Raw genomic sequence first — 27,382 nt, 5'->3', positions numbered from 1 at the left:
TGGACAGAGAGACTGGTGCAGCGTCAGCAGTAATGCAGGCGTTGTCCCAAACCTAGGTCTGGGCGATATGGCAAAAAAATGATCACGATTTATTTTGTCATATCATTCGATCACGATTTTTTTCACAATATTTTATATTTTTTTTAAACTGCCAGCTTAAAGCCTCTGTACTGAAAACTAAAAACTCGAGATTAGTTCAACTTTTTATTAACAAAACAAATTAAATATGAACATAGACAAATATAAAAGCAATTTCCACTCACAGTGCAACAAATGTAATAAAAATATATATAAAACTAAAAGTGCAACAGTTAACAGTCCTGACTGACTGTTTTTGGAGGTATACGAAATAGAAAATAAAATAAACTGTCCTCTTGGGGTAAGAAAGACACTCATCCCAAAATAAACAAACACTATTATTTTCAGTTCTGATGCAACATATGATGTGTAAACATTATTGTTACTTGCATCAAATGTGCAATATTTTTAATAATGGCACAGATTAGCTAGTTTCAAGTTAAATAATATCAGTACAAAATAAATACCAAGATATAAAAAAATAAAATAGCAGCACTGAATACTCTAACAGCAACACTCCTCATTGTCAATATGAAAACAATAATATTAACAAAGCAAATAAAGCAAGTTAAATAAAATATAGAAAAAAAACAAAACAATTTTCACTCAACCGTGCAATGAATCTAGAAAAATATAAGACACTAGTGCAATAAATTACAGTTCTGAGAATTTTTGTTAAACAGGTAAACAAGTTAAAAAATAAAAACAAACTGTCCCTTGGGGACAATGAAGACACCTTAAACAAAAAGTGCAACACTTAAACATGCTGAATTTAGTGTACATTATTAAGGGCTATGGCCAAGGTTTTTTGCCAGAAAGACAAGCCTGTCAACAGCATCTGGCTTTAAAGCTGCCCTGTGGCAGGACACAATGTTGCGCCCTGTACTGAAAGCCCTCTCTGAGGGCGAGCTGGTGGCAGTAATACAGGGGTATCGCTTTGCTAAGAGACTAACTCTGGGATATGTTGTGAAGTGGGTCTTCCACCATACCAATGGATTGGTCTCACTGTCTGCTTTTGGCGTTTGCAGGTAACTGTTCAGTTCTGCTTCAACAGCCTGCTGGTCTGTTAGACCAGAAGTAGAGACAGAGTAAGGCTTTTTTAAAAAGCTGCCAAGTGTCTTCTTCTGTATTTTCACTGGTGTAACTGAAGTTGCTGCTTCTGCTGAGGTAGAAGGCTTAGACTGTGATGTCTTCCATTCATCCAGCATTTGAGAGACAGCGTTGGCCCTCACAGCCTCTACTTTGTCAGCCTGGATGTAGTGGATCTTGAAGCGAGGATCAACAAGGGTTGCCATGCACAGGAGGTTATCAGTGGCAGCATCATCAAATTTTTCATTTAAGTGGCTGATGACTGAATTCTTGATGGTCTTGGTAAGGTCTGTGTCAGTATCTTCTGGTTTCAAAACCTCTTCATTGAAGAGTTGAAGGACAGGTTTCACACAAGAAACACTGACATAAGCTTCTCCAGAAAGGGCATCAGTAAAGTCAACAAGTAGATTTAGAGTCTTGTGGACAGACTCCAGGACATCAATATCCTGCCATGAGGGAATTAGATGCCTGTTTTTTCGATCATCTGATAAAATCTGATAAATATAGCTGTGGTATTGCAGTTTGAGAAAAATATTTTCTGCCGGGTATTTCATACCTCGGGTCCAGCACTTTGATTAAATACCTAAATCTGTCTTTCTCCACTGAGTTTAGGGGCATCATGTCTTTTGCAAGACAAAAATAATCGCTTGTGTAATCGTTTTCTTCCTCTTGGAGTGATGCTTGTATGGTGCGGTGGCCATAAAAGATGACACTATTGACTGCTGCTTTGGTCCAGTGGCTGCACGGCTAGTAGTGGCTAAACTGCTTATCCTAGGTGTGCCAGAAGTAGCAGTAAAAGGCCGTGCAGACTCCGTTCGCGCTTTCATGCTCTCTGTGTAATGACTAGGGTGGTACTTCTTTAGATGATTGAAGAGATTTGTAGTGTTGCCCGTTTTTGAGGGCACCGACCGCCGACATACCTTGCATATCGGCTTTGTTTGCTCCACGTCATTTTGAAGGTACCCAAACCACCGCCACACAACCGACGTTGAGGCACCTTTTCTCTCAACAATATCCTCATCTGTGGAGGATAATTCCAAATGGCTAACATCCGTTTCGCTGCCCTCGGGTGCGCGTTCTTCTCCTTCCTCGGCCATTTGTTTACACTCACCGGTAAGTTGGAAGCGGTAGTGGAGCAGGAAAAGGTCGACCCTGATTGGCTGACGCTGACACACATGCATTTCCTTCTTCTTCTGATGCGTTTTTGGCAGACTCGGCGTCTCATTGCGCATTGCTCCCTTAAATGGTTGAAAACAGTACTACCACAGAGGAAAACGACACGTCTGCTATGTCTGATCGCGCAAATATGCTCACAGCTGATCACCGCGATCGACCTGAAATTAATCGCGATCAGCAATCACGATCATGTAATCGCCCAGGCCTACCCAAACTGTTGTGATGAAAAGGCAGCTGATGAAGAGTCAGAGGACGAACCTCTCATTTTACTAGTCAATCTACGTTCCAACCCTTACCTATGGCCATGAGCTGTGGGCAGTGACCGAAGGATGGATGTCTCTAAGTATGGATAATTTGACACAACAGTTGCATTGGTAAATCGTAAAGGGGATATTGGTCTGTCTGAAGCTGGTCATCCATGTTGATCCACTGATAGTGGCCCACTAAGTAACCACCACTGCTATCAGTCATATGCTGTAAACTGAATCTAATCAAGGAATGCTATTTTATGAGAAAATTCAGTATTGGCTTTAAAAGCAGCTTGGGAACGGTACTTGGCGATGATGGTGCTGAGGACAAGGTTTTGATTAAGCAAATGCTTCTTTGCATGAGAGATACTGTATTGAAACCAATCCAATATAAAGTAATTAATAGGCTGTAATGGTCTTCAATAAAATGATAAGCATCAGGTCTGCTTCCCTCTAATTATTGTTGGTGTTTTGATTCCACCTGAGTGACAAGGTCCGTATGATTTCCAGCTGCCAGCTGGGACCATGTTGTGTAAAAAGTCAGCAAGAGTTTGGGTACTGAGATTAATTTCACACATCTTTGTGTTTTAGTAAGACTTTTTTAGCTTCACTAACAGTGGCTCACTAGGGAGGGCTCTGTCAGTCTGTCCACCACTTTGGTCCTGACAGAAATAACTTTGCAACCATTGACAGATGTCCATGAAATTCAGTACAGACTGCAGTACATAGTGCCCAGAGACTGAATTCTTATGACTCTGACAATCCCCTGCCTTCATTTAATGAAATCTATATATTGAAGTTTCCACTTTCCATTTTCTGTCCTGATTGATTATGGAAATATCTGTAGGATGTGCACAGTTTCAGGACAATATGTTCTAATGACGAGACATGCTCTAACCCAATCCCAAGGATGGGTATCAGGTTGGATATTTAGGCATGGCCTGGTATCAGCTATAATTAAGATGATGAAGTTTGGACCCCTTTTAAACCAAACTGCACCGTTCTTCACCCTGCTACAGTTGCAGCACTGTTCTCTTCTAATAGCTCAATCCAGCATTTTATGGCAAATTATGCAATGAAAATGTCAAACGTTATTTGAGATAAACAGATTTGCAAACTCTGAAGTTAACACAGCTGTTATCTTACATCAGTCCTTCTCAATAGAGAACAAAACATTCAGCTAGCAGCTTCTCATTTTTAGCGAGCACTAATCATTACATTCACCTTTTAACAAACATTGCTCAGTGTGTAAGGTTCGCGGTCGCCCGAAGCGACCAGAACGATGCCCGGGCGATAAACAGATACAATTTATACATTTCTCATCACCCGGTCGGACGACAAGCATTTTATAAATAAATAAATAAATAAATAAATTGAAAGATTTCTAACCTTTCGCTTTGTTCTGCGCAGGCAGTGTTGCCAACTTAGCGACTTTTAGCATCCTAGCGACTTTTTTTGTCAAAATCGACTAGCGACAAATCCAGCGACTTTCTCTGTCGTTTTGGAGACTCTGATAGGAAAACTCAGATCATTCTGATCTGAGTTTTCAATGAGCAGCAGGTGCTGCTGTGAGCTTCTCCCCCTCCCAAAGCACAGGCTGTCAGTCCAGTAACCCCGCAGCAGTCCCAGTGTCTGATTAGAGCACCGGTCCCCAACCTTTCTTGCGCAACGGACCGGTTTAATGTCAGACAATATATTCACGGACCGGCTTTTAAGGTGTGGCGGATAAATACAACAATATAAAATGATACCACCGGCTAGGGTGACCGTATGTCCTCTTTTGAGACGCTGTCCGGCCTGTCCGGTCGGCGTTTATAAAGTCCTTCAAATGTCCGGGTTTTTGATCTTGCCTAGCTTGAGCGCGTCACAGACCAGTGTATTTATCATTCACGTTGAATGGTTCCTTTGGAAACACGCTCTGAGAGGCAGAGTTTGTATTCCTTCATTCACAAATCCGTACAGAGGCGCTCCACACTACCCCTTTTTCAACCGAGGCAGTTCCGGTTCGAGGCTGGAGTCGGTGCCTGATTCGGCCCCGGTTTTTTGTTTTTCGACAGGCGGTGAGCCACCTCCGGGCTCCAAAAACTGGGACTCGCACTGGCCCCAACTCGTTGCTGGGCCGGAGGTGGGCCGAGGTGAGAGCCCAGTACGTCAGGGGCTGGGGGCGGGGTTACGACCGACCGTCAACAGCGGAAACACAGAAGTGCCATTTTTAAGCAGCCGAGCGAGCAGCAGTAATGTTCAGTGTTTGTGTTTTAAAAACCAGTAAATATAGAAGCAAAATCCAAGCTGCGACGGTCTGAGGAGGAGACCCAAAGCTTCCTGGAACTGTGGTCTTCATATGAAATTCAGTGGAAGTTAGATGGAGCCTTTTGGACTACACCAGTGTTTGAAACAATCCAGTGGGAGATGGCTACAGCTGTACGAACAGAGCCTGACTAACTCCTCAACAACTAAAAAGCTCAAAAATGACTACAAGGACCAGAACAGGTAGCCGGGATGCAGCAGTTTTTGGCCAAAAAGAGCCCCCATTTTGACCGGCTGCATGCCGTGATTCCAACCGGGTCTTTGAATGCCACAGCTGAGCAGGAGTTGATGCAGGCTGCCGTACAGACCACCGACTTTAATCCTGGTAAGTTTTATTTCTCAAACACCCTGCTGTTAGCCGACTATGAATACGCTAGCTACAACACTCCCACGTCAATATTATGGACGTTACACCAACTAACGTAGTCCGGACACAGGATTAGTGATCAGAGGTCGACTATTGTTTGCTAACCAGTTAGCCACTGCTAAGCTAACAAGCTATGAAAAACGTCTTATAAAACTTGAGAAAAGCAGCAGCAATATTTCATTACCAGACCTGTATTCAGAACCTCCCATGTTGTTACACAATGACCCATTAATCATATTGCTGAACTATATGATAATCATTGAAATTTTCCTTGAAGAACCAATTCATTGTTTAACATTATTAATACGAGTCTAAAACTTATTCAAAAGATCAAATTAACACAATGAAGTGAGGAATACTGGTAATGTGCAGCTATTTTTATAATTTCAAGGTAAAATGCTGATTGTTTTGTGATTTTCCAGCTTTGCAGATGTGAAAATTCAATGCATTCATTTCTTATACACAGATTTCTTTGATGGTTTTTAGTTGTTGCTGAAATATAAAAAGGTATTTAGCACTGCTGGAAATTATTGCAGGCATTTTTTGTAACTTTTTCTAACATCGTACGGACAAATTAATAATTAATGGAGAAAATGGTTTTATATTACAGATGCTATCAACAACATTTCTTGTTAATTTTATTTAGTGGTCGGCCTTGGATGATGAGGTCCAGTTACCAGGATCACTACTCTGAAGTTTACCAGTTCCGTCCTGCAGCTCCTTCATGCTGTCCTCCTCTCTACAGACCAAATCAAGTAAGATCTGTTTAGACTATGCAGACATCAACATGATCAATATGTTTTCTTTTGGCCCATCCTAAAATCACAAAGTTCAACATTTATTTTAAGTTAACTGTGTTCATGAATATAGAAAATAATTACTGACAACTAATACTGTTTGGGTGCTTTATGCAGGATAAAGGAACCAGGATGCTGCTGTGGATCTGCTGCAGTATCTGGAGACGTCAGAGGAACGGTTCTTGGAACAGATCTGAAGACACCAAGACCTGACCACTGCCATGCTCCAGAACATCCAGAGGACGGATGAAAATTCAAACACCTTGGCTGGACTGATGGGATGCATGGTGTCGGTGCTGGAGCGACTGTCACGGAAATAAACTGCATTGTCCACTATTCCTGCCTTTTTTAGAAAAAATAATAATATTTTTTGTAAATTCTTTTCCTTCTTAGCTATTTAAGTACACTGGTATTTTACTCTTGCACTTTGGGTGAATAAAAATATATTTGTGATGAAAGATGCGTGTTTTGTCTATAATCTACAGAGATTTTATTCAGTGTTAAGTGCACACTTCTACGTACACACATTTTGACAGATAATCAGTTGTGCTTTTCAAGCAGATTTCAATCTGAAACATATCAGCAACATATATAGTTTCTTACAACATATGTCACACCAAGCTAGATAAACTGCACTACTGCAGCAGATATATTATTGAAGTGTGCTTACATTACATGTCTACATACACTACTCACAAAAAGTTACTCAACTTTAGGTGAAATTTATGGAAATTGTAAAAATTAATGCTATGGTGATATTAAATCATGAAAGTAGGGCATTTAAGTAGAAACATGCAATAGTGATTTCCTCATCTCAAACAATTTATTGAAACAAAAGCTAACAGCAGTGAAGGGTATATCACAATAAAAATGTCTCATGACAGTTTGGACAGAACAGCAGCCTTTAGCTGAAATCCAGTACAGTTGTGTCCTACCAGTAGCGTGATCACGGATGTTCCCAGACAACAGCTGACCTCTGTCTCTTAATTAAGATCATCTATAAAGGTAAATATAGATACTATCATCAATTTAATGCGTTTGTTTACCCGCTATGTAATGGATGCAAACGTATTTGAGGCTAAGTAGCTAAGCTAACGCTAACACGTTCACTGTTAAGAATCAAAACATCTCTGACAGTTACCTGTCTTCTCAAATGTAATTGTTGTTACCCGTGACTACGATAAAGACAAGTAGCTACTAACAGCCAGATTATTTGTGTCTGGATCGCATTGTAGGATGGAAAACTCAGCAACAGTACCTCCATGTTTACGGTGCGCCACCATCGCGGAACGGCTACGCATGCAGTGACGTACTGACGTCTTGCGGTGACAACGATGCTGCCGCAACTCGGCTCATAGCTGGTGGAAAAGCAAATGGGGATTTCAGCGGCACGAGACTTGAACCAGACCCGCACCGGCCGTTACCTTGAACCAATGGTTCTCATCCGGTTCCCTTGGTGGAAATGAGGCTACTCATTCACTCCTCGCAGGCTGACAGGCAGGTAGGCACACTGCGAGAGAACACTCGAACAGAAAGAATATGCCGAAATGCAAATGTCATTTCACTGATGAAATGCGATAAAAGTACATCAGTGAGTCACAGACAGATGTGGAGGAGAGAATTAATTTAAAAAAATAAAGCATCGTTCAGAATCAAATAATAAATAATAGGGAAATAATGTAAGTTATGCATTTTTTCTGTGCGGCCCGGTACCAATTGACCCACGGACCGGTACCGGTCCGCAGCCCAGTTGAGGACAACTGGATTAGAGGACACATCACTCCGCGGCCAGACAGAAGATGAATCGCGCATGCGCAAAGTCACTACAGGTCCCATCCAGACTTACGGAGCGGGATATAAATGAAAATGTTTCTTCTCTGTCATACTAAAATAAACCACAGCATTTAGCCTCCAGTACAAAAACATATTTTGGGTGTTTTATACTCACTTTTTGGTCTCTTCCACGTTATTCCTCTCTCCTACAACGTTGATTACAATTACATGCAAACTAAACTAGCTCTGAGAATGAATGAGGTTTCAGCACGATGAAACTGGTAAAAACTAACAGGAGAACCAGAATGGCTGCCAACACCCTGGACAACATTATGACAATCCAGATGTGTACATCCTCAGTCAGAGAGTTTGACCTCGATCTATAGACAGCTGGCTGAGTGGTGCCAAAGCACCCAGGAGACCAGCTCTGATGGAGAGACTGAGAAAAAAGCGTAGGCTGGTGGTCCACAGTCAGCCCAGTGCAACTGTGACTCAGGAAGCACCAGACCAGCAGCTGGAAGCAGAAGACCAGCAGCAGGAAGCAGAAGTCCAGCAGCAGGCAGCTGCTCAGGAAGATATTGAGGAGGAGGAGGAGGAGGAAGTTCAATGGCAAGAGGAAGGCATGGAGGATGATGTTGATGAGCGGTTTCTGGATGATTTCGACCCAGAAATGACTGAGGAAGATGTCGTTGCTGGGCTCAAGAGACTGGCACAATTTGAAGACGTTGATGAGTTGATGTAGATGGACATCTGGTTCAACTAAGTTGTGATTGTAAAGATGAATATAGACTGATTTTTTTGTAATGAGAGACTGATTATTTCGATTCTAAAGGTAAGCAGGTTGTAAGAGAAGAGCTCATTAAAAGAAATTGACTTCCTCAGAAGTTATATTATTTTTTTTATTTTATGTAAACAACGCGAAGTACGGGCCACTAGTTTTTTGTACGGGCTACCAGAAATTTAGATTTGGCAGGAGTTGTTAGCCCGTATTTTCCTGTATGGGCCACCAGAGATTTTGACGAAGCTTACACACTGATTGTTGGCAGCAGGTTTTATCAACGGTTACCAATTATGCTTAATTCTGAAAGTAACCCGATGAGAGGCCAAAATGAAACTTCTGTCGTCAGGTCTGGGTGCTCTCTGCAGCTGGTGTCTGAACCCAGCCAAAGATTGTGGCGTCCACTCTGCAACAAAACTGTACAACTGCAAATGGATTAAATGTTTCTTAAGCTCCAATATCTGTAACATAATCTTCTATGTCATATCGATAACTAATCAAATGTCTAATTTTGAAACAGGCCCTTCAGTATTCCATAGTAGTTCAGGAAAGATGTGGTGTATTGGATCCCAATGGCTAAAATTCCTGTTTCAGTGCGTCAGAAACATATTTAATTGGCATTGGAAAACAACAGTCTTGCACAGGACTCATCATTACCGCTCTGAACCCCGAAACAGTCCTTAAGCGTATTGTCAGAAAAAGAAACCAAAAATAAGCAAAGAATTGCAATATTTCATCAAAAATACCTTGGTCTACATGTGTCATTCAAAAAACTGGCAAAATAAATCTTTTGCACCAGATCCTGAAAAAGAAAAATAATTCTGCGGTTGTCAATATAACCGAGAAGCTATGACTTACTCAGCTGTGACCAGCATGTGACCAGAAAAATTCTGAGACTGTTCAAACAGCAGCTTGTTATAACAGAAAGGAAAATGTAGACAACACTGGAGATTGAGAGAAAAATAAAACATATTTGATTGACAAAATAAATGCTCCATTTTATCCAGTATTGAGAACGCCTGTGAGCAGACTGACTGTGTTCATTTTATCGACTTTTCAGTAGATTAGCGTTTTCGTTCATTTCGACAACTTTGCAAGAATTATTAAGGATGTTTTTACCTTTAGAAAAAAGGTAAAAACATCCTTTCAACTGCAGTCGACTATGAAAATGTAAAAACAACCTAATAATCATTCCAAAGTTGTCGGATGAAAAGAAAACGCTAACCTGTGAATATTTGGAACAATGTTGCATAAACTGATTCCAGTTCAGTTTATGTAAAAACAAAGAAGCGCAAGTTACGTTTTTTTATGTGTGTTTTAAATTAAGTATGGCTACTACTATATATAATAATGTAATAATGTACCACAAAACAATTCTCTTTACTTCTAGACAATTTTGTGCTGCTTCATAGAGGTGCAGAGCAGTGACAATATTATGAATTGCTGTTCATTAGGTTCCTTTATTTCCTACTTTTTTGAACCAGTTAGTAGTCTTCTTTCTCCCATAACAATAATCAGGAATAATTTGACAATAGAAAAGCAGGCAATGAAATGGCAATCTGGGCAGGATTTTACACCCAAGAACAGAAAGAAAAACAAGATAGAGAAAAGAAGGGGCCTGGAGGGAACAAGTGCTTCAAAATGCCTTGCAGAACGGCATAAACACTTAACTGTAGTGGGAACAGGGAGTAGATGGAGTAATGGACAGAGCAGCAGACCGAGAGACGATTTAAAGAGTGTTTTTCATAATTCAAGTTTCCACGCATGGAGGGAACAGTGGCAAGAGGAAAAGAGAAGTCTATTAAAAGATAAGGACTAGCCTATAATTTAAGGGGAAATGAGCTGTCCAGAGCTGGCAGTTCAAACATTATAAAAACAAAAAAGCATTGCAGTCATTGAGCGATACTGACACATAGAGAATACAAACAGGTGGGACTGTATCAAGACAGCGCAGAGAGAATCAATTATGATCATATATCATTCTGTGTGTTGGAGAACACACTATCCATTCTGATAACCTGTTGACAGCCCTGCGTGTCTCTCAATGTAAAGGAATTCCTGTGATGGAACGTGTAATACTGCTTTCCCACCCAATAATGTTCAGTCACGACCACATTGAAAGCATCTCACAGGCGAACAGCAAGCTTTCAAACCCATTCACAGAAGTGGGTGTCATGACTTTGTCTTTTATTCATGGTGACAGGGCAGCACAGTTGGACATCCTCTCAGTTGTTGCAATTGTTGCTTTCGTATCGCCCTGCCTGGAACTGTCAACTACAATCAATCATTCACAGTACACAGCTTCCCATTTTGGATAATAGTTTTGTTTGGTCCAAAAAAACAACCTCCACCCTAAATGATAAAATAAAACTATGAAAGAGACTTGTGTGCAAAATTTCAGGGTGAGGGAGCCACATTCCATTTCCAAAATGCAACAAAACAAATGAAAAACGAGTCAGACCTAACAGTGTGCAGTTAGATAACATCATCTCGTTCACTGTTTCTGCATTAGCTTCTTTAATCATATCAGAGTACAGAAAAAGACCAGGCGCCTACACAATAAAGCTATTTGATCTTCTGAGACGGCCATGTTCGCTTAAAGCTGCCTTTGTGTCAATTTCTTCAATTATTGTTCACTTAAACAAGTGACAGAAATGAGCATACAGCTGAAAATGAGCTTCTGAATGTTGTTCAGTTGAAGAATAAGCTGATTGCCATTCTTCTGGCTCTCAAGCGAACTGTGTTGGACAGACTAGAGAACAACTGAAGCACTCTCAGGTTCATGCTGATCTGGTGCATGCACAATCACGCAATATTTTGGTAATTTCCTTTCATGCAGAAACTTCAAAAAGAACAAGAATCCTTCAGTTGTCTCTACAAGTCTGCAGCTCTTCTTATCCTAAAGCTCCTTTACCTTTCTCCCTGAAGATGCTTGTGCTCCAAGTCACCGTGAAAAACCCTTTAACTGCAGGAACATCACACATTGTTCATTTCAACTTGATGAGCCACACCTTTAAATTAGTAGCTCAGCATTCTTCTGATTTAATCATTAGCACAACTGATTCCATCTTAATGTAATTAAAGGCTACCCATTCTGCTCCATATGTAGCTCATTTTTATTCATAAAAGTTCCCAGAAAAGTAAAATATGAGAGAGTTTTTGGTGCCACAAAGTACCACTTGCTTGGATGACAGTAAAACAACTTGACACTTGTCTGTCCCAAACAGGTGGAGACTCAGCATGGATTAGGCTCCTAGAAAACTTGACCTGTACCTGTCTCCAACAACCTAAGACTTGACTTGGACTTGTGTTGTTGGCGTTTTGCTTTCATGTGCGTATAAAAACTAACCTGAAACCCCTGGCAAATTAGATTATAATATGGGACGCTGCCGGAATCTCTGTCTGTCCTGAAAATCCTATAATCCTCTCTCTAATTGGATATTACTTGGTAGCAGAAATTCAGACCGAAAGACACAGCTGGCTGCATTTGAGAATCTCTTCTGGTATTAGTGAAACAATGAAGCAAGTTCCAGAAAAGCACAATAACGTATCCATTAGTTTGAAGGCTTGTCATATGTGAAAACTCGACACTGTGGTCTGTAACACTAAGATAAAGAATTTTGCAATTGTGAAAAGTTAACACGGCAGCCTTCAGTTAATCCTTTGCCTCAGTGACTGCAAGGTAAACAGCAGAGATATGAAGGCACATGTCTATGAGTGTGTATAGGAGTACTGACAAAACTGATGTTAAAATCAGACAGTGAGGAGTCAAAACACCTGCCCAATATGCTGTTAGAGCTTTGCATGCCGCCAAAACAGCTGTCACACCGAGGCACGGACATTAGCAGCAGATAGTCCAATAAGAAGTGAGTGAGAGCTGCTTAGGTCAGACTTCATTGTAGCATATCTCCCTGCTTTCACTCGCTGCTTCAGACGGGACATCCAGCACAGGAACTCCGATCTGCCCTTGCACTTTTCTGTTTCCATTGCAGTATGTTCTATGTGCAGCAAAACATCGACTACAGATAATTAGAAAATAGAAAAATGAGGGTTTGTGATGTTAGCTTATATTGGGAATTTAATATTGCCATTTCAGGGGTGCTCAGAAGTACCTATCACAAAGATTTGGGATGCCCTAAAGCAGGGGTGTCAAACATGCGGCCCGCGGGACAAAACTGGCCCTCCAGAGGGTCCAATCCGGCCCGAGGGACGACTTTGTAAAGTGTAAAAATTATAGAGAAGACATTAATTGCAGATTGCAAATTTGTAAAACTACAAGTTAAAAATATTTTCTAGACCTTGACAAGTTGTTTTGATCATGTAAAATATTAGATTGTTGATCGTTCTTTTGCCATTTTGTGTCTCATTTTTGTAATATTTTGTCTTGTTTTTGTTGTTTTTTTGTCTGACATTTGTTGCTTGTCTTCTGCTTTTGTAATTTTGTTTCTCATTTTTGTCGCTTTGTGTTTCCTTTTTGTCTCGCTTGCGTCGTTTGTCCATTTTTTGGTCATTTTGTTTCTCGCTTTTGTCGTTTTACATCTCATTTTTGTAATATTTTGTCTTGCTTTTGTTGTTTTTTTGTCTTTTATGAAGTAGTTCCAGATGACTAAATGTTTTGTTCCATTGTAGACACTCTGTGATTTGGAAGTTGTAATGTATAAAGGATAAACTGAGGCATAATTTTGTTCAAATTGAACTTATTTTTCTTCAGAAATTTCATGTTGTTCATAATATTTTGTAAAAAAAAACAAAAAAAACCCAACAACAATTCTTTAAGTGTGAACATTTTCATTATGTACTTTTTTGTAAAACAGGGGAAAGGTTGGAGTTGTGGTTATTTATAGGTTATTATGCTGCGATTTCACTGGTCCGGTTTACTTGAGATCAAATTGGGGTGAATGTAGCCCCTGAACTACAATGCGTTTGACAAACCTGCCCTAAAGCAAGTTCCCGTCTAATTTGACCCTTGTCAAAGTCACTTAGGTCTTCACACCTGCCCATTTTCTGCTGATTCCACACCTAAAGAGCCAACAGTTCAGCTAAATGGTAAATAGCCAATATACTGCACTTATTTGATGCTTTCTTTCCTAACGGACAAAGCAATTCACAATGTTTTCCACCACATTTACCCATGGTACTAACTCTGGGAGTGTTTTGGGGTTCAGTGTCTGTCCTATGACACCTCAGCATATGGACAGGAGTAGTTGGATTGAACAGATAACTTTGTGATTGGTAGACAACCTGCTCTACCTCCTGACATGTAAAGCTGAAAAGTTGGAGATAATCAATGTTTTTGCTTCACGTATGAGTGGTCTCACTGGTTTGTGTGTGGGCTCTGTTGTTATCCGTGTGGCATATTTATGCTTTTTTTGACAAATACAGTCCCTGCTTCAAGCTCTTGCCAGCCAGGGACATAAAGTTCCCTCCTCTGTTTACTCAGATTTACTTCCCTGAGCTCCCTCTGCCTCCGTTAGGTATGCAATTTACACAACCGTCAATCCTGCGCTCAAAAAAGCCCTGCAAATCCCGCCTGAAAAGAACACACACTATATCACTTCATGTCACTCTATTAGCTACTTTAGAATACTGCAGGTATTTATCATGTGGGCAAACATAATTGGATTTAGTCATACTCTTTGAAATAGCTGCACCCTAAAATGCTTGATTTGCAGACCGTTACAAGCTGTTTCACATCGTTGATCCGATATTACAGAATAACTTATTCTCGTGCCTGACTACAATAAAATTAAGTTCAGGGATGACTTGAATACACATAGACTCAGGTATTTTGTTGCAGCATTTTCCATTCTATTAGAGTTTGTTCAGTGAATACATTTAGGAAGCAGGAAATGTGGTACACAAACTAAACAGCCCTCCTTGTGTGACTGATAGAAGTGATTTAAAAGAACTTGTTGCATTCAGCAACATTCTGCACATCTATTATTTTCTCTTAGGCACAAACCAAGTGCTTTCTTTTGCACACCTGCTGGACGGATACACAGGGAAATGCAATCATGTAGAAGAAAAGGTTGATGTTTTTGCACATTGTAAGCACAAATGTACACAACAACAGATTTGTTCCCTACAGTTATGGCTCAGGCGATGCTGGTTTTTCCTGACATTTTTCATGTTTTATAGTCAGAAATACCTGTCTATAAAGAGCCACAATCACATGTCAGACTTGTTTCTTTGTCTGACAACATAAACAGAAAAATCTAGACATGAAAACAACTACATTATGAATTCAGCTGCACTGAAACGAAGGGGTAACTACAGAGAGCAGAAAGACACTTGACAGAGGTTTAATGGTCCACCTTCCTCCCTCCAGGATACTCAGGCTACAGAGGACACAGGCTCACTGAGACTAGACAGCAATTAAATAATAATGATAATAATCTGTTGTGGAATGTAAAATCACCACATCTCTAGATAGAATTTTGGCTGTTTGTGATAAACTGAAGGATTAAGTGTTCCTTTATGGACTGAGAACATTTTCCTTCTTCTTAAGCTAAATGAACAATTTAACAACCCTCCAGGATTAGCTGGAAAATGCACTGACACAAAGCTGAGGAGAGGGCTGTTTTTCTGAGCTCATTAAAAGCTGACTTCTTAGAGATACATGGCTCTCACAGGACAGTGATGCTACAAACGTGGCCTGGGTGATGAAACGATAATATGCGCCACAGCACGATAGCAATAATGTTTTTCATGTTTTGAACAAACTCCCAAGCCGACATGTCTGTGCACTGTCTGAGATTTTCAGTTACCCAGCTCATCTTCAGTTCTTCACAACTGAAAAAGCCTCATAGAGAGGTGCAAAGACTTCAAGAACCTCAACGAGAACCTAAAAGAGAAGTCTAGCTGCTTTCTACTGAAGCTCCTAGGAAAACTCTCCATGACATTCGATCATATCGCTTAATAACGAAGCCTCTGGTGGAGGCTGCAGCCATCAGGAATCAACTCATTCAAAATGCTGCCACTAGAATGCTGACCAACACCAAAAAGACAGAACACATTACTCTGATTCTTAGAGTGCTACACTGACTTCCAATTAAATACAGAATTTTAATTAAGACGCTGCTTTTCGTCTGAAAGACTCTGAATGGTCTGGGTCCAAAACACATCAGAGAAATGTTTCCTGAATACAAGCCTTGACCAGAAAGGTCTGTAAAATCGGCAGAAACATGGTAAAATGGTTTGTAGTCATTATGCTGTCCACTGCTGGAACCAGCCGCCCATGGAACTTAGATTTGACCCATATATAGCCATCTAAAAAAAAAAGGGGAAAAAAAGGATTGTTCTTTTCTTCACTGCTATAATGTTTTCTTTGACTGATTGATAACGCACTAACCTTAAACATCTATGCAGTAAATAAATCAAAGTTTACTTCTATAGCCCTTTACAACAGCCCAAAGGGTGACCAAAGTGCTTCACAGTGAAAAACAAGAGAATAACTTAAAAACAATCCAATGTAAAACAGAACAAACAATCACATTCACATTCACACCTATGGCAAATTTAGAATAATCAATTAACCTCAGCACCTTTTTGGACTGAAACCCACACACATTGACACAGTGGTCATATTCATCCAAAATCATCATATACGATAGCAAAACACAGAAAGGGAACATTTTTCTGCACAATAGTTACTTTTGCTTCTGATACTTTAAGCAGATTTTGCTGATGAACGCAGGAATTTTTAATAGCAGTGGAGTATTTTACTAGTGTGGCATTAGTAGCCTAAATGCCAGGCCTAAATGTCTTTTAATATTGTTTAGAAATGTTCTTGCTTTCACATCTCAGTTGAAATCTTCAGAGAATTGACTCTCAGAGCAGTCAAGACGTTTAACACCACCTGGGTTATGCTGGCAGCTGATGGTTGGCTGAAACCTGCCTTGCCCCACATATTACCTCCAGTCAACAGATCCATTCACTGCAACCAGCCTTTTAAACTAGCTACACCTTCCCATAAAGTCTTTCCTGAACACTGTGCTACGACAGAAAACATGACTCAGTCTGAATTCGTGAATTCTTTTGATGCGTCTACATTGGGAATGCAGTGTGTCAGTCAAGTAGCATCTGATAATAATTCAATTTATTACTCTGGTTTAGGCAAATTTATGTCTTTTTTACATTGTACTTTATGTACACTGTGCTTTTTTCACACAGTACTTTATATACTTGTCCTTTTACATATAGTACTTCAATTTATAATTTTTTAGATTTTGATGTTTAGATTTATTCTCTTACTGTCTTGTTGTGGCTGAGTACCATAACTCCATTCACTACGTCAAAGTCCTTGTGTTCGTGAGCTCACTTGGCAATAAAGGCTTTCTGATTCTGTTTCTGACAAGTAGAGAATATTATTTTCCAACCTCAGAAAGCTGTGATATATGAAGTTTTTATTGCTCTTGAGCAGAATTGGGTGGTTTGAGAAGCAAAAGCTCAGCTGACAGATGATCAAGTATCATTCTCACAGCTTAGATCTTCAGGATTCTTGATCTGTCAAGATAACACTGATCATATCTGGCACGTAGCCTTGACTCAAATAATGAGATCTGGGTGTCAGAGCATGAGGTGTTCACTTTTTCTGAAAGTGCCTCTGACGCAGCTGGTACCGGTTATGTATTTGCCCATATAGTGACCATAGACTGTATATATAGTGGACGTAGCATCTGGCTCCAGAATTGAACCCAACCCGGAAGTGTCAAAAACTTGCAATATCACGCCGTCCGCTAGGGTTGGCTCCAAAAAGCTTTTTCTCCATAGACCCCAATTCATTTTTGGAAAAAATAAAATTTGATAGACTGATTTTCTACAGCTCAGGATTTTTTTCCCGTTAGTTTTCATGGTCAAAATGAGAGATCAAGTGGCCGATCTTAAAATAAATCAATACTGAATTTTAAATAAATCGTTAAAGTTGGCGGAGCCAGGGGGCGTGGCTATACTTGATAGACAGCAACAGAAGCCTCTGCGGTAAAATGTGGGCGGGATAAGAGAGTCCTCAGCCAATCCTGCCCCAAGTTGCTCTCCGGTCCAGTCTGTTTGATGACGCTTTTTACGTCACTGGCTCCAAAAAATCCAAAACAGCGACCAGGAAGTAGCAAAATCTGGGCTTCATTTTCTCGGCATTGAAACCAACGGGTGACGTCACGGTTAGTTTACGCCAGATAGTGACCCCTGAAACCTTTGGCCTTTGTGTTATTAAATGTCCCACTACGATGATTCCCATGAATGTTACATTATCATAGTCATGCGTATTCTCCACTGTTGAACTTTGTGTAACCTTTTCAGAGGTAGTTTCTTGAATCTCAAACTGTCAAACTGCTGTTCTCTCATTTCCTATGACCCCTCCAACAATTATTCCACTGTGTTTTCTTCTTTTTCTTGCGTTGCCTCATTCTTAGTCTTGCTATGCCGTGGGTTAAAATGATGTCCTGTGGATTGTTGAAGCTGTTGAAGCTTTCTACTTGTTTGGATTGTCCTGGGTTTTTATTCACTTTGGATTTGTGTAAAATTATGAATCACTGTACACCAAAATATTCAGAACTCTGGTCAGTGTAAAAACATTTTTCCTTTCTGCTCAGTGAGTGCACTGTGAGGCTTGCAGTAATATCACAATGAGTCGGGCCATTCTGCAGAAATGTTTCAATTTCTCCCCTAATTTTCTATGGCTTTCACTTTAAATGGAACATTATCAAACCGCACCATACGCAGTTTCTGCTTATCACTGCTATTAAAGAAACAGACTGTTGCAGTGCTTTCTGCTTTAACTGAATGACATCAAATTCCACCATGTTACCCACATTTTTGCCAAATGGTGTCTCGTACCATGTCAAATAGAGAGAAAATTTGAAACTACATTGTTAGGTCTGAGTAAAATGGGGGCATATTAAATCTCGATATGAGTCTATGTCGGGCAATTTAGTATTTGAAATGTGGGGCCTGTTGTTATTTAGCATTATTCCTTTATGTAGAGTTGCTGGCAAAAACCAAATGAAATGCATCAGCATGGATAAAGTGATTTCAGTTTCAGATATGCACCGATACACCAGGGTGCTCTGAGTGCACTGACTGAGGCTGACAGCCAGAACTAATGCTGCTGTCTGCCACAATCAAGTGTCTAAACTGAGAAGTTTTGATGTCTCTCTTATTCACTGCTCAAACAATCTAATCCAAACACAAACAAAATATATTCAAATAGGGGCTCTTCTTTAAATAAGGGATTATATAACATCAGAAAGGCAGATCATCCAAAGCGTTGCTGGGGGAGGGACGTCTGGAATAACCTGCTTCGCCTGCTGCCTCCGCGACCTGGCCCCGGATAAGCGGAAGAAAATGGATGGATGGAGACCATCCCACATCTCAATTATGCACACTCAAAAATGTCAAGCTTGTGTGTACATTTGAGTTCATCTCTCCGGCCAAACGATGAGCGGACAGAATTTTTATCATTAGTCCCTGGGTTGAAGTACAGGTGCAGACTCACTGGTGCAGCGACTGCTCAGATTTAACCGGCTCATTGTCCTAAAACATCCATACCTTTGTTTTCAGAGAGTTAAAGACATTAGTCCTGCATTGGACCTGCTCTGTAACTACTCATTTTGTCCAAACGGCAGTGAATCCCTGCAGCTCTTCATACAAAGGGGCAGTAGAGAAAAAGACAGATGCTGCAGGAGTGGTTCAGCTTTGGCTGGACTTTTGTCGCGTTAGCCATAGCAGCTTTAAACCTTTACCAACTGATCCTTTTGGGGTATTTTTCAGGTTGTGGCAGAAACCCATTATGAATAAAACACTGACATATCATCAGCTTTTTTGGTTGATATCATAACCTTGTTAACAGTTATCAATTTTGTCAAGTGGGGCCTAGTTATTTGAGATCCCAGGAGCAACCACCACCTAAATAAAAGCTTTAAGTAAACCAATGAAAAGTTAAAATGAGAAACTATATAAGTTAACCACATGATTATGCTTATGCTTGATGCAAGAATGATTTTAATAGGCTGATATATATTCTGGAAATGATGATTGCTATAGAAGAGAATGATTTAAAATAAGTTATTTGATCATGCTAAGAAAAATGATTTAAAGAAGTGATTCAGTGTAACTAAGTGAGTTTTGACTTGAAGTAATCTGTGCTGTTCTGAGCTGTGTGCAGGGCAAAAAGCAGAAGTCACCATGACACTGCAGAAAGGAGGACATTGAGGAAGTTCTGTGGCCAAATATGGTCTTGGCAACATGTCTCAAACAATGTGTGTGTGTGTTAACAACGGAAGGTGGATGCTGTGTACTTGCTGGAAAAACATGATTTCTGTGTAACTGATGTATGTGTAATAGGAAGAAGGTTGTGTCTTAAACCTATGAATTAATTAATTGGGCGTACCTACTAGTTAGAATTGTGTGTGAAAATGTGTATGTGCTAAGCTGAAGTCGAGCTAGGGTATAAAACCCAGAGACACAGACACTGAGTTCGGAGTTCTCCCCCGGAGGGGAGAGATGCTGCTCGCCGGAGCTGCCGGAGAGCATTGCCAAAGCAGGGTATCTGCAGGTTTCAGTAAGTCAAATTTAAGACTTTTTAAGACCTTTTTAATGCCGTCTTGAATGAAATTTAAAACTGAATTTTTTTTTAAAAATCCTATAAATGCAAGCGATGGTTAGGGATCCCGCTGTACTAGAACCTCAATGAAACATCACACGAAAAAGATCGCCAATCCCCTCATTTGAGGTGTAGGATTGAGGTTTCACCACAGTGTTCAAGATCCATAACACCTCGGATTTGAGTGTTGCTGTCCCACCAAAGATAACCGTCAGGTCAGTGCTGCTCGCACCGGCGGTAGCAGCACCGGTAGCAGCGGCGGTTGTTGTTAGCTGGGGCGCTGGACCCACACAAAAATGAGAGATGCCTGGGTTTTTTCTTTGGCTCTCTGTCGCCATTTTATGCTTAGCGCCCTGCATGTGCGATTCGACCGCTTTAATTCCCATGGTGCCGAGTTTGAAATCCTTCTTGCAAAGAATGCACCTGGCCTCCTCGAGATTGGCAACAGGTTTCAACCAGCTTTGAAAACGACTGTTCTCCAGCCAACACTGCTTAAACTTGCACTTACCCATCCTGACTGACCGGTGACGCGAGGAAGAAAGGAAAGAAGGAGTCTGCGCGCGACTGAAATTAAACTTCCGGCGCAACTTTTACGTTACTCAAAGTCCCCCTGAGTAAAAAAAAACAGACCCGACAATTTAAGACCACTGACTACTGTATTTAAGGAATTTCTAATGAATTTAAGACATTTTAATGCCTTAATTTTAGATACACGAATTTAAGACTTTTTAATACTTTTTAAGGATCCGCGGGTACCCTGCAAAGTTCTGAAGAGCCGAAATCGGACCTTTCGCCCAAGAGACATGAAGACAGCGTGGGACTTAGGCTCCAGAGTTCGCTGAGAACATCGTTGGAGGCAAGTCTTTTTCTGACTTTGTTCAACAAGCGAGGACCACACTCTGCTGAAAGGAGAGTCCTGAGAGGTCTGCAGTTGTCCAAAGAGATGAAGAGAGGCAAGCACCCATGGCATCCAGAGAGGCACAGGAGGCAGCAGCAGAGGGCTGCTCCACTCCAGGGGCTGGAGGACCCAGTGACCCACCGCAGCCTGATGAGACGGGAGCTTTCCACCACCACCATCCAACTGAGAAGACAGCTGAGACGCCCGCACTTGTGTTCCAGCTGCTACTAAAGATAACTGCCAGACCAACAATTGGCTTTCAGGACCTTTCCACTCCCCCTGCCTAGGAAGAACACCCTCCGCCCACAAAGAAGACTTCGTACCGAGTCTACTGGTCGATCGAGTGGCTCTCCCAGATGCAGGTCAAGACTGGGCGTGGCAGCTTGGCCACGCTGTCCACTCTCTCTAAATTTACTAATTAGAGAAGATTCTTAGGTACGCTCAGCTTAGTTTAATTTAGTTAAGTTAGAAATAATCAGAAATAATTAAATTGTTTAATCATGAATTAATGCTGTGCCCCTGCTAATAACTGCTTAATAAAACGCTATATTGCATTTAAAGAGAAGTCTAATGAAATGATTATGATTCACCTATTCTGCATAGTGGTAAAAAGTTAAGTTGATTGTGTGCATTAAATCTAATGGTTCTTAAAGGTTACTTTAATCCAACTAGTTATTTAAACATTACCCCTGAGGTTAGTTTTCCAAACCTCTAAAACGAACCTAGGAATATCAACAAGTGCCACAGTTTTAAGAGGAAAGCTGTCGTTAACAAACGTGGTCAATAAATCAATTCTACTACTTAGGAGGGCTGCTTAGTAAGAGATTATTTATTGGAGTAAGAGGGGTAAGACGTTTGGAAGAAGACAGTTAGGACCTAGGCGAGTATTCCTCGACACCAGCTTAATCATTCTGCTGAAACCTGTTAGGTGGAATACTAATAGGCAGATAGAATCTAACCCTTTAAACGGAGAGCTGGTCCTGATTTAACCTGAGGCAAGAGTTAAAGAAGGCTATACTGACCGACAATTTACACATCCAACAGAAATGGCGTAGCAACTATCGTCGCAAAGGTGTTTCTTTAAAGCTGGCAAAATTAAGTGTAATATTTACTCTCTTTCAGCTTTGATGTTGGTCTCGACCAAAGCCTGAAAAAAAATATCTGGCTCTGACTCCTAAATGCTGTGTTTTGTGACAGACAGAGTGTGTGTGTGTATAGCAGCTGTGTAGTGCAGTGTAAAGTAGCCATGTTTCTATAATGTGTCATTCTGTGCATTTTAAGGCATCATTTTAGAAAAGCTCCTGGAAATCACAAATATCTAAATAAAACGGCCAATTTAAAAACAGATTTTTACACTTGAGAAGAATCATTGCATATAATTGGAAGATAGGAACAAATGTTGCGATTAAGTATTGTCTTTGCCTCCCAACACCAGGAAACTGTCCAACACAAACTGACATAAAGCATTAACTACAACTTCTAGACTGAAAAAATTCCAGAAAACATTTCTCAATTTTTCTCTGGTATATAAACAAAGCTTTATTTGCATTTTCTTCTTTGTGCTTGTTAAGTGGTAGGAAAACAACTGGTTTTCTCCTCTTCTACTCTGGTTATTTTATGTTGCCAAGATGGTCACCATCTAATGACGCCGCACAGTTAAATTTGCTTGTTCCAAACCAGCTAATGGAAACAATTTTTGCATTTTGTAATGAAATGTCAAGGGCTTGCTTCAAATAAGCCTAACAGTTAGATGGAAACGGCTCGCAGCTCGTTGCAGTTACTGTTCTTCTGAAAAGGGTCGCCTGCTGAGACGTGCAGCCATTGAAACCAAATTTCCAAGAACAATGCAGACTGAAACATGACAATTCTTCATTGTGTTGTATTTTCAGCACTTTCCCCTGCTTAGATTAATACAATGTTGACCAGTAGGCAAGACTTCAGCTTGTATAGAACCTTGACATTATCTACATTATTTAGCCTAATAATTATCTGCCATTCTGTTTGTGTCTGCACAATGCAGATGCAATTCTGTGAGCAACTTCTGTGGCATTCTTCAATAAACAATTATTCCATAATAAACTCGTTGCTGTGGAGCTGTGAAGAAACCTGCAACCAGAATTCAGTTCTTGAATCCAATCAGTAAACTAATCAGTATTCTCGCTTTATTGCTGACAAATATTGAGATGTGAAAGAGGTTGGATTCAACTCCTTTTATCCTTCCAACCCCATGGGCTTGTCTCTGACATTTCATGTTCTATCTGGACTGAAGGACCCTTAAAGCAGCTCTACTGGCTATGGACTTAATTGATTTGGAAAGTCTCCAACTCCTCAGTGGCCAGGATTACATCCTAATGTTCCATGTCTGCATTAAAGATTTAGGGAGTTTTAAAAAGCCTTCAAGCACAGCAAGAGGCTGACACATACACAAAAACACACCAACTAGATTCCTAAAATTCCAAACTTACAGACCGATCACAGTGCACCTGAAGAAGTAAAAGCAGCCATTCATAATTCAAATCTCTTCTTTGCAATTATCTTAATTGCTGCCAAAACAAAAATGCACAGAAGTCACATTCCTTCAGGCATTGCCTGAAACCACAACGCTCTAGGAATTCACAGGATACACACACCTGCTTCTTTTCCTTCAAGACAGGGGGCAAGGAGGAGACACGCATCCGCAGAATCATGTTCCTTAGGAACTCATTCATATTCTCAGTGGGGAGAAAATTATGTTTGCATCCAAATAATTACGGAATCAGCAGAATGCAAGATGAGCTTGGGCGAAAATTAACTTTGTGCTGAAGATTGTATGGCAAATCTGCATTGCATAATCACAGATAATGTGGAGTGATTGACGGCAAACACATACACAGACAAAAAACACATCAGCATATTTGTGCAAAAAGATATTCATTTCTCTCATGTTTAAACTATAGAGACTGCATCATGCGCAAGTTCAAACAGGGACACAAGTTATTTTATAGCCACATAACCTCAAATCATGTATTCCTTTAACACTATCTCTGAGGAGGCTCTGTGGGGGTTCTGCAGGAGGATGGGGTACTGGGTTCGCTGATACGAGCCATTTGGTCCCTGCACAAACAAAGTGAGAGCTGTATCCTTATACTCGGCACAAGTCAGACACATTTCCAGTGGGTGTTGGACTCCACCACAGCTGTCCCTTGTCTTTGATCCTGCTGGTGGTCTTCATGGACCGGATCTCAAGGCATAGCCGGGGTGAGGAGGGTGTCTGGTTTGGAGACCTCAGGGTCGCATCTCTGCTTTTTGAGGATGATATGGTTTTATCGGCTTTCCCAGACCATGACCTTCAGCACGTACTGGAGTGGTTTGGCGGGGATGTGGATCAGCACCAACGAAGTCTGAGGCCATGGTTCTCTGCTCCCTTTGGGTTGGGGGAGTTGCTTCCCAAAGTCAAGGAGTTCAAGTATCTTGGGATCTTACTCATGAGTGATGGGAAAATGGAGTGAAAGATGGACTTGGTGCGATGTCAGAAGTAATGCGAGGGCTGTACCGAACCATCGTGGTGAAGAGGGAGCTCACCTATGGTCATGAGCTCTGGGTAGTGACCGAAAGAATGAGACTGCGGGTACAAGCGGCAGAAATTAACTTCCTCCATAGGGTGTCTGGGCTCAGTCTTAGACTTAGGGTGAGAAGCTCAGACATCTGGAGGGAGCTTGGAGTAGAGCTGCTGCTCTTTCGGATCGAAAGGAGCCAGTTGAGGTGGTTTGGACATCTGATTCAGATGCCTCTGAGGTTTTCCGAGCACATCCGCCTGAGAGGAGACCCCGGGGCAGACCCAGAACCTGCTGGAGGGATTATGTATCTCATCTAGCCAGGAGCACCTCGGGATCCCCCAGGAAAAGCTGGAAAGCGTTGCTGAGTGGAGGTGATGTCTGGAATGATCTGTTTCGTCTGCTGCCTCCGCGACCCGAACCAGGTAAGCAGAGGAAAACGGATGGATGGATGGATGGACATTTGACTCTCAGCCAGTCTGCATACAACAACATGCTGCGCATTCTCATTGCTTTACTCCTGCCTCCACCTCTACTACCCCCTCCTGTTCTAGCATATTAGGACTAGATTGAGCCTAAATATTTTGTTCGGAGTTACTATACTAGAATTCTAAAACCTCTTACATATCTGGCATTAGGGTCATCATGTGCTCACCTGCAGCATAGCAGCAGCCAGGTAGACGGACATGAAAATAGGTGTCAGCGTGGTGTGACCACTCTTCATCAGGTGGATGGTGTAAAGGAAAATTAGGTGACCAGGGATCACTAAAAGCAGAAGCACCTGAGCAGAGCGATGATTGGCTCCTAAGCAAGTACAAACAAAATTGAATGAGGAAAGCTCAAAGTGGAACATGAGAGATTGATTTCTTTTGCAACAGAGAAACATTTGCAGCCTTTCTAAAATACATGAATGAATAACTTGGTGAATTATGCTAGCAGAACCAGTCCACCTACTATCCCCGGGATTCAGAGTCCTGCTGGTTTTCATTTAAGACTTCTGACAAGAAATTAATTTACACCTGGTGTAGCAGAAGATGGATTAACAGAGAACCAGCAGTACTCCAGCTCAACAGGAGAAGAGCTGAAAATCCCAGCGTCAAATTTTCAAGTTAAAGCCTCGTTATAACTCTGAGAGCATTCATATAAACCATTTTATCCAAACCTGCTTTTCACTTGTGTGAAAGCCAAGAAAAATGTGTCAGACTGAAGGCTTGTCAGGAACAACTCGTCCAGAATTCGTAATAGCCTAAATAATTAATGTGTTCTAACGTATCATGTCGGGGTTAGAAAACAATCCCTGATTTTATGAAATGGGCTCGGCGTGCTTGGACTGACCTGTACCACAGAATGTACGGCAGGGGTAGTAGCAGCCCTTGGCCTCGTCAGGAACCTCCCCAGGAGCACAGTGGAAATGCAGGTGGGTAGAGATCCTGCTGGACTGGATGGCCACCAGGTTACCCCCAATACCTGCACATGGACAGTGTAAAAGGCACAGGTTTGACTAATAACATTACAGACTGCATTCTATTTTTGTTTTGTGATTCCAGGGCCATGTCACTGTGACTGGGTCCCTTGGGCCCACGAATTTATAAGGCTCTTATATTTTTTTTTTTTACCACTTACATCACCTCATTACTCTTATAAGTGGAACCTTATAAACATGCTTAAATGATTGGATTATGCTGCAGGTGCTGGCTGCTTTTACTGAGCTTGGGAAATCTTGTTTTATTCACTTTTCCCCTGGAAAAATCTGCATAACAATCTAACACTAGACTCATTTTTATCCTTTAAGCTTCTTATTTGCATGCTGACATCTTTATTTTGTTTCTGGGTCACATTGTAATTATCTATCTATCTATCTATCCATCCATCCATCCATCCCCTCACAACTGTCATGACAAAAGATAAGAGTTGCAGTGGTGAAAACTTTCCAGAGGTGTAATCCCCCGCCTCTTAACGTTTACAAACTATTGTGCTTTGGGGCTTGATAAGCGGTTGTTACTCGATTTTGACTTCCTGGATTGCATTTTGTTTTTGGTCTAAATCCCAGCCCAAAGAGTCAAAATGTTAAGTGTGGAAAAGGGCTAACTGAACATTTTCTTCAGCACTTAGGACAAAGTAGGTGAGATCTATCAGTATGGACAATGAGGAAATCCCATTCTGTAGAGGGGTGGCATCTCAACTGGTTGTGATCTTCCTGAAGGGTCACAAAATGACTAGAAAGCTAGAGTTTAATGATGCATCACAAAGGACTTTTACAGATATTTTGGCCTATTGCTGATACTGATGTGACCACAGATATTTTTCACCCAACTGCTTCCATACAATACGCTGCTTACAACAGACAAAATAAGAAAAGCACTTTAACTTACGTTTAAAATATGCCTTATCTATTTAATGCAACATTTTCAAACAAAGCTGTGTAACATTTAGCCTGACAGGTGTTATCTAACTGTCAGTGAGCACTGCAATTACCTCAGGAGCATCAGATATCACCCACTGGGATCATCATCACTACACACAAACAGATGCGCCTTTCACAATTACGTATTGTGGTTTTGCTCCCCTCAGAACTGTTATGACAAAAAGGTGAGAGTTCCCCGACTGTACCTGTGTTTACATAACATTTAATTTACTAGAGCAATAATGCATTGTCTTACTGCTAAATAAATGCCATTGCTGTGCAGTTGACATGGTTGCATATTTCATCGGTTGAGACTGGGAGAGATGAATGCTGTG

General features: G+C 41.0%; 1 protein-coding gene across 1 annotated transcript in view; it reads right to left on the bottom strand.

Annotated features, from left to right (window-relative positions):
* Window positions 1–27,382, bottom strand: part of slc41a2b (solute carrier family 41 member 2b) — a 75,300-nt gene that overhangs the window by 7,060 nt on the left and 40,858 nt on the right. The window contains exons 9-10 of the mRNA XM_022219791.2: window positions 25,979–26,110; window positions 25,299–25,447 (exon numbers count right to left, since the gene is read on the bottom strand). Coding sequence (XP_022075483.2) covers window positions 25,299–25,447; window positions 25,979–26,110 — 281 coding nt within the window. The remainder of the gene's footprint in view (window positions 1–25,298; window positions 25,448–25,978; window positions 26,111–27,382) is intronic.

Source organism: Acanthochromis polyacanthus, chromosome 1, assembly GCF_021347895.1.
Source record: "Acanthochromis polyacanthus isolate Apoly-LR-REF ecotype Palm Island chromosome 1, KAUST_Apoly_ChrSc, whole genome shotgun sequence".
Taxonomy (NCBI): domain Eukaryota; kingdom Metazoa; phylum Chordata; class Actinopteri; family Pomacentridae; genus Acanthochromis; species Acanthochromis polyacanthus.
Note: the sequence above shows the minus strand (reverse complement) of the source record. Positions and strands in the feature narration are given on the sequence as shown.